Source organism: Malaclemys terrapin, chromosome 3, assembly GCF_027887155.1.
Source record: "Malaclemys terrapin pileata isolate rMalTer1 chromosome 3, rMalTer1.hap1, whole genome shotgun sequence".
NCBI classification, from domain to species: domain Eukaryota; kingdom Metazoa; phylum Chordata; order Testudines; family Emydidae; genus Malaclemys; species Malaclemys terrapin.
The window spans coordinates 39,779,875-39,796,496 of NC_071507.1; the positions used below are offsets into that span (position 1 = coordinate 39,779,875).

A 16,622-nucleotide genomic window follows, 5' to 3' on the forward strand; every position below is an offset into this window, starting at 1 on the left:
TACCCTTAGAATCTTTCCGTCTCCCACTGTAAAAATATCCTTTCATAGCAGCCAAAACAGGCTTAACTTCAAAGGAGAATGTTATAATGAAGTTGCAGTGAAAACACAAATTCAGGATGGAATTCAATAGACTAAAACAATGAAGTTCTCAGCATTCAAATTGCGCATGTCTGCCAATATCACATTATATGTCAATTACTAACATAAACAGTCTGTAATTTTTCAGACTGAATAGCACTCAGCTTTATCTTTTGGCTCGGAACAAGAGCCGGATGCAAGCTGAATGTAAAATGAGATCCAGTGAGTGGTGACCAGGATTAAAGCCAAACTGTGAGATCAAAGTAGTAAAAATGTCTTTCATGGATAATGGATTCCATCTCTATTCTGATAGTTTTCATAGAATAATAATATCTGCTGGGTTCAAAAGAGACCTTTCATTAAAATCTGTCAAGTATACAAGTGTGTGAATGAAAGATAAGCAAGATTAGACAAATACCACCACCATAAACCTGAAATCTGTTTCCCTCCGTTTCTTCCATAACCACAGAATCAGAAAAAAGGGAAATAGATTTTATTAGCTAAATTGGGGGGGAAATGCAGGCAAATGACATTTAAGTGACAGTAGTAACTTTTGAAAATGTGTCTTGTGATAAAATGATAGCTTTTAGTTCCAACTGTATATCTCAGGATTTTAGAACGGCAGGCGTCCCCCAAAATGGTTCTAATTGGTTTATTATGACCTTCACTCACTTGTGTGAATTGGAATAAAGGTTTGATGACTTTAAGACTGCTTGATAGATACATATATTCTGAGACAACGGCACACTGCTTTATTCACTCACACAGAGGTAACACACCTTTACTATTAGCCTAATTTATTTTTCCTGATAAATACAGCTGCAAGTGCATACAGCTAATAATTATATAACTGATATTCATATGAGATGTAAAAATAAGCTCTTCAGAAGGAAGCTGGTTAAATGTTCATTAGTTCCCATTAGTCTTCAAAAGAATGTAAAGTAAATGGAAGGAGGGAAAGAAGAGAGTCTAAAATAATTACAAGTATGAGTAGAGTAAGAAAGAAAAGAAGGGTTAAAGGGGATGGAAAATTGAAAGAAGAGACGAGAGAGAAGAACAGAAAAATGAAAAAGGAAGTAATAGAGAAGAAAGAAGCTTAACATAAAAAGAGCACATGGCATAATAACCGGTGCATGGGAAAGACATTAAGATTTCAAGGGTGTCAAAATGTATGTAACATGAGCATACAGCCCACAGGCTTCAACAGGACTACTCCCATGAGTAAAGTGATATACATGCAAGCTTGCAGTTGCTGGCCTTGATAAGACAGATACAACTCTAGGATTGCTTAAATGATGCCCCTCCCCATACCCTCCTTTCTACGGAAATGCATGGCTAACAGCAACTTCCAACCATCAGAGTTGGTCTTGAATTTGTAGTTGTGTTTTAACACCTATTAATCCAGCAATTGTAAATCATGTCCTGAAGTGTCTACACTAGAATCTACAATTGTGTTAATTAACATGTGTTAAGCATGACTAAAAATTCAAGTGCAAGGATATCTTAAGCTTTTTTTCCCCCACACAGTTTATTATTTGCTCTTAAAGTCAGCATTTTTAAATTAAAAAAAAAATCAACATTTTTGGCCATCCAACTTTTCATTTTAATATTATTGAAATGAAACAAGAGTTAAGATCAGGTAAAAACACATCTTAAATCTTCTGCTCAACTTGCAATGAAATAGGATTTTGATTTAGGTTTGCTGTGTATTTGGGGTATGTACACACTATTGCATACCAAAACAAAACAAGTAAGAACTCTTCCGTTTCCTATCACCGCAAATCCACTAAAGAAAAAATCTGCATTGTCACACAAAGTGCCACTGGCTTGTCCTAGACACCTCTGTGCAAAGTGTAATATATGCCTTTTTCAGCGCTGGCCTGTACTCTCACACAAAACATTTCCATCTTCTGACCACCAGCCCCTCTCTGTGGCAACCTACTAACTGGGCTTGCGTAGGAGCAGATTGCTATAAATTTCTGTTCTTGCATTCTCCTATTTTTTGCATCATGCTCCATCTGGAGATTCAAAGTGTGCAAAATCTCATTTTTGCCTCTAGTCAAAAAGAGGACATGATAGGAGAAAAAATATATATATACTTTCAACTGGATAGCAACTTCTTGAAACAGGAAGCACTTGCATCTTGTCAGTATGATTACCCTGAGCTGCTTTATTAATACCATTGTGTGTCATGGACTTGTCTTCACACACAGTGCCTACAAGCTGCATTCTCATGTTACATACATTTTGACACCCCAAGAGCATGCCAGGCACCAACTGAGATACAATCTGTTTTGCTGGCAGCCACAAGTACCAGACTACTCTATGCTTTCCCTTTCCTCCAGTGTTCAGGTAATCTTTTTTTGGCACATACTATAAGCGTCAACTGCTGTAATCAAGTAAAGAGGCATGTGGCACCAACACTTCAAGGCTGTCAAAAGGAAAGAACTTCCCACAAAAGAGATGGCACTAACAGAACTATTGAAGCTGCCTATCAAAAAAGCCCCCTAAGATTACTGAACACCCATGCCCTAGTTCAGTAGCTCAACACATATGAGGGCGGGAATAGTGTCATCTAAATACATAACCATAAAAAAGTAGATGGCCAGTTTACCAGCTACAAGTAAACTGCTTTAAAATATAAGCATTAAGATTATCTCAGAAGGGAGCATCTGTGTTAACCTACAGGGATGCTTGTGTATGGGCAGAGGCTAGGACAGCACCACTAATTCTTCTCTGAACTAGAATAACGTCAATAATATTTAATACCTTCCTTGGATTTATTAGCCTTTCCTATCACTTTGCATACTTGTGCATAGTTTGTGTAGAAACAGAGAGGCTTTATAACAACCTTCTTCCATTATCATTTTGAAAGGATTTCCTGCATCTATGAGAGCTTCTTGGTGGGAGATACAGAGGCAGAAATATCTTCCTTCTGCTTTAAGGCAACAGAGGGTCTTGTGGCACCTTTAAGACTAACAGAGGTATTGGAGAATAAGCTTTCATGGGTGAATGCCCACTTCATCAGATGTCTGATGGAGTGGACATTCACCCAAAAAAGCTTATGCTCCAATACCTCTGTTAGTTTTAAAGGTGCCAAAGGACCCTCTGTTGCTTTTTACAGGTTCAGACTAACACGGCTACCCCTCTGATACTTGACTTCCTTCTGCTTTGTGAGTTGCCCACTAACAGACAAGTGCTGATATCCTTGTATTCTCCAAATGGAGATACTTCTCTCACGCAGTGGTCCCTGATCCTTACACTTTCCTAGGATTACTATTAAAAACTTGCCCTCTGGCTTAATTCAATCATAAGTTAGGAAGAACTGCAGACATAAAAAACGAACACCATATAGCTCACATCTCAAATGACACCTTCCATCCTTGAGGATCTCACTGCTCTTGGAGAGCACTAGACAGAGGAAACAGTCCCTACCGAATTAACTCACTTACAGATACCCCTATACTATGTATATAGAAATCTATTCACTTACTGGGAAGGTTTCCACTGAAACAATATAATAATATGCATATGATGAAAAATACAGACAAGAAAAATATCACAAATACCAGGATATTAGTAAAGGTCCTAGCTTTCACTGATTCAGATGCTAGTCAAGAAGAAAAGAGAGATAAGAAAGGTAAAATGAAATTAGTTCAGTCCAAAGAGATATCCAGCATGAACAAACCATACTGAAGGATCCTGAAGCAGTTTGCCAGAAACACTAGCGGTCCTCTGTCCCAATGAGCTTGGATATCATCTGCTTGAACGGGGGGGAAAGGTATGAATACCAAAAAGTGTCATGGACGTTTGCCCCTTTCAACCTGATTTAGTCAGTTCACCACACTCATTTTCACACTGTGGAATGCACCTCTTTGAAGGCAACTGCGGAGCTACTTATGGGAAATTTGTAGAGGTTTTGGAAGATATATCTCAGCAGCAAGAAAGAATGTCCAGTGCAAAAGCAGATCAGATACTGAGTGACTTTTATAAAGTAAATTTTTGGAGGATTTGGGGAAGATTGGCCTTACTTGTATAGTTTAATTACACAACAGGAAAATAAGTCAACTGTTGTACTGAAAGAAATATTAATCACTAATATTTTATTAGTGTACAGTACAATCATATTTTGGAATATTTGTTCCAAATATTAACTTTTACAGCTAAAAAAATGCTGGCCCAAAGCTATTCCTGAAGTCCAAAATACCGGTGGCAATATGTCACTAAACATCTCTTTTCTGCCACTCTATAATGTCCTATACATCTCAGGTATCATGATAAAAATATCCAGTCATCAATAGTGAAACTAATGCAACAGTTGCAATGCCTTTTACTTGTGTCTCTGTTAGGTGTTTCAACACAAAGGGGCCATTTCCTCTATAAAATAAAAATAGCAGCAATTAGTTATAATTCATTAATGTTAGATATTGTATATTGTGTATATATAGTTAACACACAATTTTAAAATAATGCCTCGACCTTTCTTTCACTATTTCTGTAACTGTGAATGAACAGGTGTAAACAACTTCCCAAGGCACAAGTTAGAATTAGACATTCCTATGTTACCATTCAGCCATCAAGCTTCAGAACCCTTTCACCGAAGAGGTTTAATTGGTTACAATTGCAAGCAGCAGAGGCCTTATTAATTTTTTCATTGAGTGAAATTCACCCAGCCCAGAGGACCCTTCGTGGCCCAACATCCTACTTAAGACCTTAGTATATGGCTAAATTAGGGCAGAAACAGTAGATCTGGAGTTATGGGCACCCTAAACTGTACAAAATTTCACAGTTACTGAATAAAATATTCCCAGACATTTCCCCAGCAAAAAAGTCCATCTGCTGTCTTGGTAGACAGAATGGAGACTGAAAGTGAGACCATTCCAAAGGGAACAATGGCAGTGTCAAAATGTATCTGCCTATCTATAAAAGGGATAAAATCAGCTGTTCGTACGTATACAAGCACACGCACACCCTTTTTAGCACTTCTTTGACTTGACGTCTGGAAGCATAGTATTCAAAGTATTCGCATAAAACAGAAACCTTCCAAACGACTTTGGATTTTAGAGTTAAATGTGTGTCTGAACAGAAAAAAAATCTGAATTCCAGATCTAATACAATGAATGTGTTTTCAAGTAGTGTATCTATAGGCATTGAAGATCTTGATAGTGCTTATGCTGTTTTATTTCCTTTCAGTTTCCCTCTTCATGTTACTCGGTTTTCCCCAATATGTCTCTCTTTGGGGATTTACAGGATTAGAGGAAAGTTTATGTCATTAAAAACTGCCATTCTGTGGCAAAAACTACTTATGACTTTAGATTCCGAATAGAGACTGTGAGCGCTTTGCGGCAGGGACAGTGACTCAGTATATTTATGGACAGTTCCAAGCACATTGTGGGCACTACCATACAAAAATAAGAAACAATAATACAATTAACAATAGTATAATACTTCAATGCTACTACATAAATAAATGTTATGTAATATGCGCTTATGCAGATATATAGTAGCAAAGTTAAAAGCTTTGATGGTGTATTCTTTTTCCCCCACTAAAATGAGTGAAATTTAGATCAACAATAGTAAAAATCATTGTTAAAACTAAATACCAGAGGAATGGAGCTATATGAAGACATTTAAACAACTCTGATTAAACTCTGACTATTCAAATCCAGGCACAGAAATCCATTTATAAGTCTGATTTTCAGAGGTAAAGAGAAGCCACTTCAGACACTGACTACAGTGAAATTTGTAGGTGCTCATTAGTTTGGACATTTGGGCTCTAATTTATTTATTTATTTACAACCAAAGATGAGCATGACTCAGAGCAATAGTGTGTATCTGAAAACTTTTAAGTCTAGCATTTGAATAATGTTTTTGTGTTTGTTCCCTTATTTTAGTAAAACATTCAAGTCAATGAGTGAAATGCTCTTTAACACACACTTTTTGCTGTACTTTTTTTTTTTTTTTTTTAGTGGTAGTATGCAAAGAGTCAGACCGATACGGACAGTTTTAGGAATTATTTGAGGTATGGGAGATTGTATTTTTCTTTCCAGTGCTATTGAGATATATTTTTCAGTACATGGAGTGTCTCTCTGTACAGACAGATTATCTTCTGTAAGTAGTTAAGATAATATACCTCACATTTCTAAAAATCAGATACAATCATTTCTGTGATCTAGACAATACGAGGTGCTCTGTATGGGAAAAGGCCTGGGCCAGGTGTTTTAGGACCAAAAGGTTGCATGTTAAAAAACACTCATTTAAACATAAGCCTCTTTCCTTTTTTTCTTAAGTGACCTGGGATGAAATCCTGACTCCACTGAAATTAAGGGGAGTTTTGCCACTGACGTCAATGGGCACAGAATTTCACCTCTAACTTTCAGAGGTTCTGGGCACCTACAGCTTTCTCTGATTTCAGCGGAGGCCATGGGTACCTAGCACTCCAAAATAAAGCCACTTATGTAAATGCCTAAAGAGAAACTACGCACTTTAACCATCCAAGTATGAAAATTGTGGCCCCAAGTATGTACCTTCTGTCCATGATTTTTCACTTGAAAGTATGACTTTTCTGCAAAAATTAGTAGCTTGCAACATAGACTTACTGTACTTATCTCAAATACTTGCTAGTACTTTGTTTATTCAAAATGTTAGACAAGGAAGTTTGAATCCTGATGAGGCATGATAAACGGCAGATAAAAGAAAGCTGAATCACAGATAACTACTGTCTACCATTTAGCAAATAAGACAGAATAGAAGGATTCAGAGTCAATGCCAATTAAGTGTCAACACTTCCTTCCATCTGGCATGGGGACATGAAAAAAAAACAATTACAATAAATTAGATCTCAATGCTGTTCTACATCTAAAACCATTACAAAATTTCAGTATTTTTCAGCTTTCATATTTTGAACATATAAAACATATGTATATAAACATACACATGCCCTGATTCACCACTATGTTACTCCAATTTATTGATGTGACACCACTGATTTCAAAACTAGAGTAACAGTGGAGAATCAAGGATGTATAATTCAGTTAAAGGCAAATAATTGGGGTATATAGTTTGATGGGAATACACACAATTATACCCACTTCTAATTCTGAGAATTGGAAGACTCTTAAAAATTATTTGAATCATCTCTGCTAACTTTTTAATGTAGTTGTAGTTCTTACATATTGTGCAAATTAGCACAAAATATGTCCATCTTCTTGTATCCCAATTTTTTAATATAACATATATACATAGTACACGAAGAAAGTAGATGTAAAAATGTTAATGAATGGAAGCCCAAACATTTGACAGTAGTGGTCACATGGCAATTTGCCAGGAGCACAAGGGTGGTGAAAAATTTCTCTGTAAATATACACATTTTATTTTTTTTAAAGTACATCCCTCTATAATATTTCCTTCATCTTGCCTTTTCCTTGATAGATAAACAGAAAGTGTAATTTATATTTTTTAGTTAACCTCCAGTAAGAGTCTTCAGTTGACTATCTTTGTTCTCACCTTGCAGTTAACAGGAAGAACTTGGCTGTGTGATTAGAAATCCACCAGTCTGCATCCAGACCTCAGGATGCAGGTTAAACAATCCTGATGTAAAGTATACTATATTCTAAGTAGAAAGTGGTCTTTTTACAAGGACTAAGGTGGAGTTCACGGAAGATCTTGTATAAATATAAGTACAGTAGTGCCTCAGAGTTATGAACACCAGAGTTACGAACTGACCAGTCAACTATACACCTGATTTGGAACCGGAAGTACACAATCAGGCAGCAACAGAGACCAAATAAATAAATAAATAAAAATAAAAAAGCAAATACAGCACAGTACTATGTTAAATGTAAACTACTAAAAAAAAAGGGAAAGCAGCATTTTTCTTCTACATAGTAAAATTTCAAAGCTGTATTACGTCAACGTTCAGTTGTAAACTTTTGAAAGAACAACCATAATGTTTTGTTCAGAGTGACAAACATTTCAGAGTTACTAACAACCTCCACTCTCAAAGTATTCTTAACTCTGATGTTCTACTGCAAAGGGCAAAAAGACAATCTCAGTTTTCAGATTTTTATCCTATCAAAAAAGATGTTGGTGAAAAATAACTGAAAGTCACAGCTGCTTTCATGCTTAAGATAGCAAACAAACCCAAAGAGAAATTTCCAAGTGTTAACATTCCAATATGAAAAGCTAGAATCTGTCAAATTCACTCCAATCCAAATATGCATCATTACCTTTACTTGGTGCTGACTTTCTCACAGAGGCCACGTGGTCTTCAGAGATAGCAAGACGTCTCAAAACATCAGCCAATGCTGCTTTTAGCACAGTGATTTCATCTTCTTGTTGCTGAACTCTTAGTTCGAGAGCTGAAAGACGGTCCTGGACATCAGATGTGCTTGCAGCAGAGATGCTATCATCTAGTTGGGGATGGGGGGGGGGGAAAAGGAGGACGGAATTTAATTGTTTTTTTCAAAACTAAAAACTATTAAAAAGAGAAGAGTTATAAAAACTTACAGTGCAATCTTGTTTATCAAAAATGTTTGGGAGTTACTGAAGATGGTTGGATAAAGATGATAATGGTTAAGTATGGGATCATAAGCATAACCAACATAAGGAGAAGATTAAGGCCCTTAAACACCGGAGCCTACACAGGATGTTTGGAAACTGAACTTGTACTGTAATGGGAACAAGATACATGCTAAACAGGACAAGGCTGTATTTTCAAATTTAATACGAAATAAAATATGTTCAAACATTTTGAAGTGTATTCTACTGCAACTTTTAAAGAAGCAGTCTAAGTATCCTTCGCTTTAAAGCATGACATAATTAAAAATCAATTTAAAAATACACAACTCACCAAGACCAAATGTAATGAGGTGTAATGAACTGGTTACTGTTTTTCTTTTTACTGTTTTTTTTTTTTCACATCACCACACTGCATGAGCCAAAAAAATATACTACTTTATAACATTTGGCCCGAAGTGAAGAGAACAGAAAGTAAATATGCTGTGAAGGGCTCCAAAAATCTGTTTGGCCACACAGAAATAGATTAGTATTGAAGGCATAATCCAGCCAAATCTATTCTTCAATGGTAAAATGGGAATTACAGCTTCTGCATATTCTTTGCCTTTGACAGCTCATTGCATTCTTTCTGCCAAGCCAAAATAACACATCATAGGTTTTTATTTTTAGCATAAATCAGAGTCCGTGCACTACAAATGGGTTGTAAAAAACACGTCACCCAAACAAAAGGTATTCATAAAGGTATCCTTGGTGAGTTTGGATTTATTAATACTTTAAACAAAATACAAGTGTAAAATCACAGGGGTTCATAAACTTTGCTTATTTAATACTGGATGGATGACATATATAAAACGCATTCATACCATCAAATCATATGTAAAAGCAAATATGCAAATAGTAAAGTTCATTATTGCTTGTGAAATGTTATGCACATTTTAAATTTTGGGCCCACTAGTTTCATGAATTTCAATGCAGGGAAACAGTTTCAATTATAAAACTTTTTTAAAATGCCTAATCCCGAATCCCTTTATTATCCAACATAGGCCCTGATCCTGCAAACACTTATGCACCTGAGTAGTCCTCAAGCTCAATGTAAGTAAGTGATTGCAAGAATGGGGGACAAAGCACTCCCTACCTTGACTAGTCCCAATGAATTAAATATAACAAAGGTGGTAAGGGTTTGCAGCATCAGGCCCTAAGCTGTTAAAACTGATAAAACATTAACATTTGGGAGTAGTTATTGAAGTAGCACCAAATTCAATTTTATTGTAATTCTTAATACTGATATTTTATGAGATACAAAGAAATCATTATAGGAAGTATTCAAACAAGCGAAGTTACAAGTGAAATGTACATACAATGGCAGAAGCAGCGCAAGAATATCTAAAGCGATATTGGCGTAAAATGTCTTCTTGCAACATATGAAGGCTTGATTATCAATTTTTGCAAGTCAGATTTATTTTTAAAAAGAAAAATTAAGATTGCTTTTTGGGCTGGAAACTCACTTAAATCTAAAAGGAAGATAAATTACAAGGGGATTTGGAGAAGTGTATGAAATATGTATTTTGTAGTCCTGAGTTAATGGGAGGAAAACTATATGATAATAATGATACATGTATTCTAATCAATAAAAAGCTGCATTGTAAGACATATGTATTCAGTTCAGTAATGTGGATAGCAGCCAAAAGAGTAAACAAAAACACCTTTAATCCTGGCAAACGTATGTATGCCTAAGACATACAGAAAAAAATGAATAGCCATATTTCTTATGTCATTGGCATCTGTGGGATACTTCAACTGCTATATAAGCATTCTGCAAAATCACCTATCAGTAAGAGACTAAAAGTCTTCATGCCCAAAAGAGACAACTTAAAAAAAAGAGAGAGAGAGAGAGTGTGTGTGTGTGTGTGTGTGTATGAAAGGGTTGTTCAAACATATGGAGGAAAAAGGTAATGCCACCAGTGCAAGATTACACATTTTATTTCCATGCACCTTCAGTGGATAGAAGAATAATTTTTTGTTTCTTGCAGAAAGCTTAACACAAACAGATTGTGCACCATTATATCCTACTCTAGTCAGAAAAGAAACGTAAGTTCCCTAGTGTACAAAGAATGAACAGGTGCTTTTAATGCTCCCATGTCAAACAAGTGACAAAACATAAAAAGATGTATTTTAAACTTTTACTCAAAATAAAGAGTGCATGTTATCCTTCTCTGAACTAATAAGAACTTAGAAATGTTATAACTCATTAGGAAGTCACTGGTCTCCCTGGAATTCCAAAAAATACAACACGATTATACTTTTGCTAAATAGAGATATTATGAGCATTCAAATAAAATATGGGATGATCATTGTCAACTTCATAACAAAAACTGCAACTATAAGCCAGCTATGTTGTCTTAAGACAAGGAAGACATTAATTGTAATTAAAATTAAAGATATATTGAAGGTATATCAAAATAACTATAGGGATCTTTAAAGTTCATCTTATGGTAGTATCAATCAAAACCAAAATACCACAGCTATCACATAATACCTGTCGCAATACACCACCAAATCAATTAGCCGAAACTGAAGTGCTTCATACGGAAGTAAAATAAAAAATATAAACTGCAGTTAAAAGTCTTACAATGAGTAAATCCCCAGGCCCTACAGATACACTACAGATTACTATAAAACATTTGTAAAAAAGAAACAAGCAGCCGTCTTTTAGTTATGTTTCATCAGAGTTTTAAAAGCCAGACATTACCATGCTCACTGTGTGAAGTCCAATAGTAATTACCAAACAAGGCTCCACTACTTAGGACTTATCTACACAAGCCTATAATTCAGACTATGGGGGTATGAATAGTGGTTCACACCAAAGTGCTGGGCTGCAACTCCTCTGTGTTGATGCTGTGGGACGAACTAAAAGGTTCCCAGTTCACATTAATATAGCCCTCTTCAAACAGGACTACTTTAATGTAAACTAGGAACCTTTTAGTTCATGCTCACAACAACCAGACGGGGGGAGTTACAATACAGCACTTTGGTACGCACTGCTATTGATTCCTCTGTTGTCCAATCTGTGTGGCAGCATAGGCATACTTTAATCTGCTCATCTATTTCCTTGATGAACACAGACACTAGGCATTTAAGTGAAATACTGGCCAATGCAAATTATTGTATTTTCACTACTGACATCAATTAAGTCTGTTTTGTACTTCACCAAGAAAAGTATTTAGCAACTGCACTAAGTCATTCTCGTTTTCTGCAACAATGGCTGCAGAGAAATTCTTGCTGCCATTAGAAATTTACAAGAGAAGTTGGAAAGCAGACCTGCTTTGACTTAACCACAAAGATCAAAATCTAGAAAACAAGCCCAATAGCATAAGAGAACTAAAAAGCTCAATCTATTTAGTTTATTCAAAAGAATGTTGAGAAGTGACTTGATTATGATCTACATGACCCTACATGGGTCAGAGATTTCTGAGAGTAGACAGCACTTTAGTCTTGCAGAAAAGGGCATAATGAGGTCCAGTGGTCAGAACCTAAAGCTAGACAAATTTAGACTAGAAAATGGTGCAAATTTTTAACTTAGTGGTAATTAACCATTTGAATAACTTACCTAGGAATGTGATGGATTCTCCATCTCTTGAAGTCTTAAATTGAGACTGCATCTCTTTCTCAAAGATATGCCATAACTCTAACAGAAGTTACGGAATCGAAGAAATTATTGGGTGAGATTTTTTGGCCTATGTTATGCAGGAAATCGGACTAGACAATCATAAAGACCTGTCTGGCCTTAAATTTATTCATCTGAATCTTAATAATAAGCAAGAACAACCTCCAAGGAAGAGCAAGGGTATGGAGGCTGATGTTGAGAACCAGAGTAACACTCTAGGCAGATGACTTATTAGTACACCTCTACCTCGATATAACGCTGTCCTTGGGAGCCAAAAAATCTTACCGCCTTATAGGTGAAACCGCATTATATCGAACTTGCTTTGATCCACCAGAGTATGCAGCCCCGCCGCCCCGGAGCACTGCTTTACCGAGTTATATCAGAATTCGTGTTATATCGGGTCGCATTATATCGGGGTAGAGGTGTACTTAGCACTCCAGAGGAAAAACAGATATTAGAAATAGATTATAGGTTAAATTGTGAAACATTACAGATATACAATGAATTACCTCAAACTGAAATGCTTAACTGCAAAAATTCAAACTAAATTCCAAGAGATACCATGTCCAAAAGTGCTTGGAAAAGTGAAACAATTGGGTGACTACTTCAAGTTACCCTAAAGGATGCCTTCAAACTAAATATGACTGGCTATTATTCAAACCATTACAACAAATTTAGGACACTGAAATTTAGGATACTACTCCCCTTCCTTGGCAGATCAGCAGTTTTCAAAATGAAATGTTTTCACAGATTTCTGCTTCCCTTACAAATGTTTCCTTGTAATCTAAATACCATTTTTAGGGCACTGATTATATATATAATATGTACATATTTTAAAGATAGTGTTAGAGTATTAAGGGGCATTTTTTCACATTCATGCTGCCCAGTACAGCAGGCATAGAGGTCACTAGACCAAGAGCAAACATATGGCAAACAGAAAAACCAAGCAAAGAAACCTCTTAAACTATAAAATATGAACAAGCAGCACCCTACTTTCAGATATTACAGAAGCCACCTGCAATGCACTCATTCCAGAATTAAGTCTGTATAACGTTTAAAAATTCAGAAGCGAAAAAAAAAAAACTACACGCCATCCTGTATGGCGTTTCTAACCTAGCAAGTACTGCCTACCAATGATTTTGTTTCAGATGACTTTGCTACACTAATTTCAGCACTTAAAAAATATTGTAGTTCAACTATGTTTTCTTATGTTACCTCCAAACATCCATTGATTTTCTTCCCAAATCTAAGTCTGCTTTGGGTAAATAAACTAAAGTTCCTGTGTTATTTCATTCAAATATATGGCTGTCATTTAACAGAGTAACAGAAGTCAATATTTCTAAAGTCTCAAAATATATATGGTTTTCTTCAGTTATGCAATCCATGTGTGTAACCAATGTTACAACAGAACTTATAGTACTCGTGGTATAAAGTCTTCTTCTGACATAGCAGTGAAATACTTTTTCACTTCTAGCGAAAATCCTGGTCCTACTGAAATCAACTGGATTTTTTTGCCATTGATTTCTAGGGAGCCAGGATTTGTCCCATACAGTTTAAAATTTCTCAGATTTTTTATGACTGTTATTATTCAGGATTTTACAATTTTCCCATTTAAATTTAAGTTACATTTTCAACCTAGGACAAGGATTTTTAAGACAGGAGCAGGGTATAGGGAATGGAGTACACACAGCTAATTACTTTTATTTCCAAAGAGTATGCTTTGTTTTTATGTTTTAAATAGTGCTTTTTAGCTCACTGTAACGGAGTGCACTCACCTCACGTGAGCACCTCTTTGGCCAAGTGTGTGTGCCCGCTCTCTCTCTCTCTCTCTCTGATTGTCCCTGCTCTGGGATAGAGCAGTGCCCCAGGGCTCTCGCCCTGGAGACAATGTCTTCGTCCTCTTGGGCTTCTTGACTGTAGCTCTCCAGCTGGGCTACTACAGTTCAGTTCCCTCTCTGGGGTGCCTCAATGTCCAGGCCACTCCCCTCCACCCCCAGTGGCTAACAGTGGTGGGTGGAGGGGACCCGGGCCCATCCTCTACTCCAGGCCCCAGCCCAGGCACCCCGTAGATCACAACGGTCTGCTGTGTCCTTTTAACTATGTCACACGACTTCTCTAATTCCCTGGGCCACTTCCCCACGGTTCTGCGCTGTCTTCACCCTTACCACAGAGCTTTGTCTTAATGGAGTCTCTGCAACCAGCTCAGGGCTCCTTTTTGCTCTCCTCGGCTTCTGGCAGCACTTCCTTGTCTGGGCTTCTGCAGCTCCATCAGCCAGCCACACACCATCCAGGCTCCTGCAGCTCCAGCAAGGAACTGAACTTCCCCGGGCCCTGCAGCTCCTCTTATAGTAGGCTGCTAGACCCTGATTGACTGTGTCTCACACAACCACTTTAGGCAGCTTGGTGGACCCTCTGCACTGCCCTTTATTGGGCTGGGGTATGGCAGGGCAATGAGGCCTCCAGCAGGGGGCCTCAAAGGCTCTGGTATACCCTGTCACACCACCTGTGCACCTGATCAATGAGAAATCACTTTTATGGTGTAAAGACAAAAAAAAAAAATTAACTTTAAAAAAAAAATTTTTTTTAGAGGGGGATGAATTTAGTGCTCAGAAAACCTCTGAAATGAAAGCCCCAGAGACTAGAGTCCTCTTTCCATATAACATTACAGCCACAGCACTGCAAAATGCTTTATGCTACTCTTCTAATTAGGGATGTAAAAGGTTCAACGGTTAACCGGTAAGCATTAGGCTTACCGTTAACCAACCTTAACTGTTAACCCAGGCCGCCCCACGCCGGGCGGTGGGATCCCAGCCCTGGCTGCGCTGGAGCAGCCCCAGAGCGACCCCAGCCCTGGCGCAGCCCCTCCAGCTGGCCGGAGTGGCCCCAGCCACGGCCACCCCGCGCTGTCTGGCCAGAGTGACCCCAGCCTCAGCCAGCTCGTGCCAGCCATCTGGAGGGTCCCCAGTCCCGCCAGGCCAACCAGAGCGACCTCGGTTAACAACTAACCAGTTAAACAATATCATTTTAATAGTTTAACTGGTTAACTTTTTAAACCGATATTTACATCACTACTTCTAATTTGCGTAAGTGGGTGAAACCACTTCTAGAAGATGGGAGAGTTCCGTTTCTCTGCCCATTCAGTGCTGGAACTCTTTGCCAGAAACCCTAATGAGGCACCAGTGATGGTGCTGGACAGACCTCCAAACACAATTCACATAGGCCACTAAGCAGATTTAGCAGGGTAATCGCATTTTAAAATCTCCGCCTTAGTCACTGATTACTTCAGACAAATCTGAATTGGCTACCTAAATGTAAAAGAAAAATATCAAGCCTTCTATACTGGGCTCATAATGATAATATCAGAGCACAAATCAATCGCATTATCAGTCCTATATGGCAACTAATCCTGCATAATATGCCCAAACATCACAAAGAGTTTGATTTTCGAGAAAAACAATATTTGAGAAAAACAAATTCTACAAAACCCAGCACATGGAAATTTAAACCACAGAGTGGAAAAGCCAGCACTTCATCCAATAAGCCACACAAACCACAGATATTTTTACACCCCCTCTGCCAACACACACAATTTCCCCAGTAATATGAAAGCCCCTTCAATGTGGGAACATAGCCTAAATTTCCTGTGTTCCCAGGACCAGATTCAGTCTCATGATTAAAGACTGCAAAATGAAATGGCACCAAAACAATCCATTCTCATTACAATCTGAAGGCTCTGAAGGCTGGGGGTGGGGGTGGGGGATTATCTGCATGTTTCTCAGTTCTCCCCTCGGTGCCACTTTTTGGACAACCTGCCATTTTTGTTCTGAAGAACCGTGAATCATCTGACTGGCTGAGGATTATTAGAAACATATTTCCAGGAAGATAATTCACAAAATTCCTTTTGCAATCACTTTCAATGGAACAAATTTCCTTGCAGTTTGCTGCAATATATTGGTATTAAAACCAGCTTACCAGGTGGCAAAACCAAAGACACAAGACAACTTTTCAAAATATGGAAGCATCAGACTCTACAGACCCCAATGTCTCTGTTGACCCTTTCAAATATTAACATGCATGAAAACAGAAAAAGGTTTTGCAGCTATATGAATCGTATAAGGAATATAACTTTGAACTTGGATTCAAAATCAAAACAAACATGTAGTTAAACCACCCAACCATATACATGGACTACTAGAGGAAAACACTTATTGACTGCTGGACATGGTGACAATATATATTACAGCATTGTCCCCAGAGCCACTCTTTCCCCAGCTTTTTAAAATATTCATTTAATAACAGATGCACTGTTTGCTTAGTTTTATATAAAATATGAAGGACTGCTGGTAAAAGAGGCAAGTGTTTT

General features: G+C 37.5%; 1 protein-coding gene across 3 annotated transcripts in view; it reads right to left on the reverse strand.

Annotated features, from left to right (window-relative positions):
- EML4 (EMAP like 4) overlaps window positions 1-16,622 on the reverse strand; it is a 258,689-nt gene that overhangs the window by 110,621 nt on the left and 131,446 nt on the right. For all 3 annotated transcript variants that reach the window (XM_054022072.1, XM_054022073.1, XM_054022071.1), the window contains exon 2: window positions 8,307-8,489. In XM_054022072.1, the coding sequence (XP_053878047.1) occupies window positions 8,307-8,489 (183 nt within the window). The remainder of the gene's footprint in view (window positions 1-8,306; window positions 8,490-16,622) is intronic.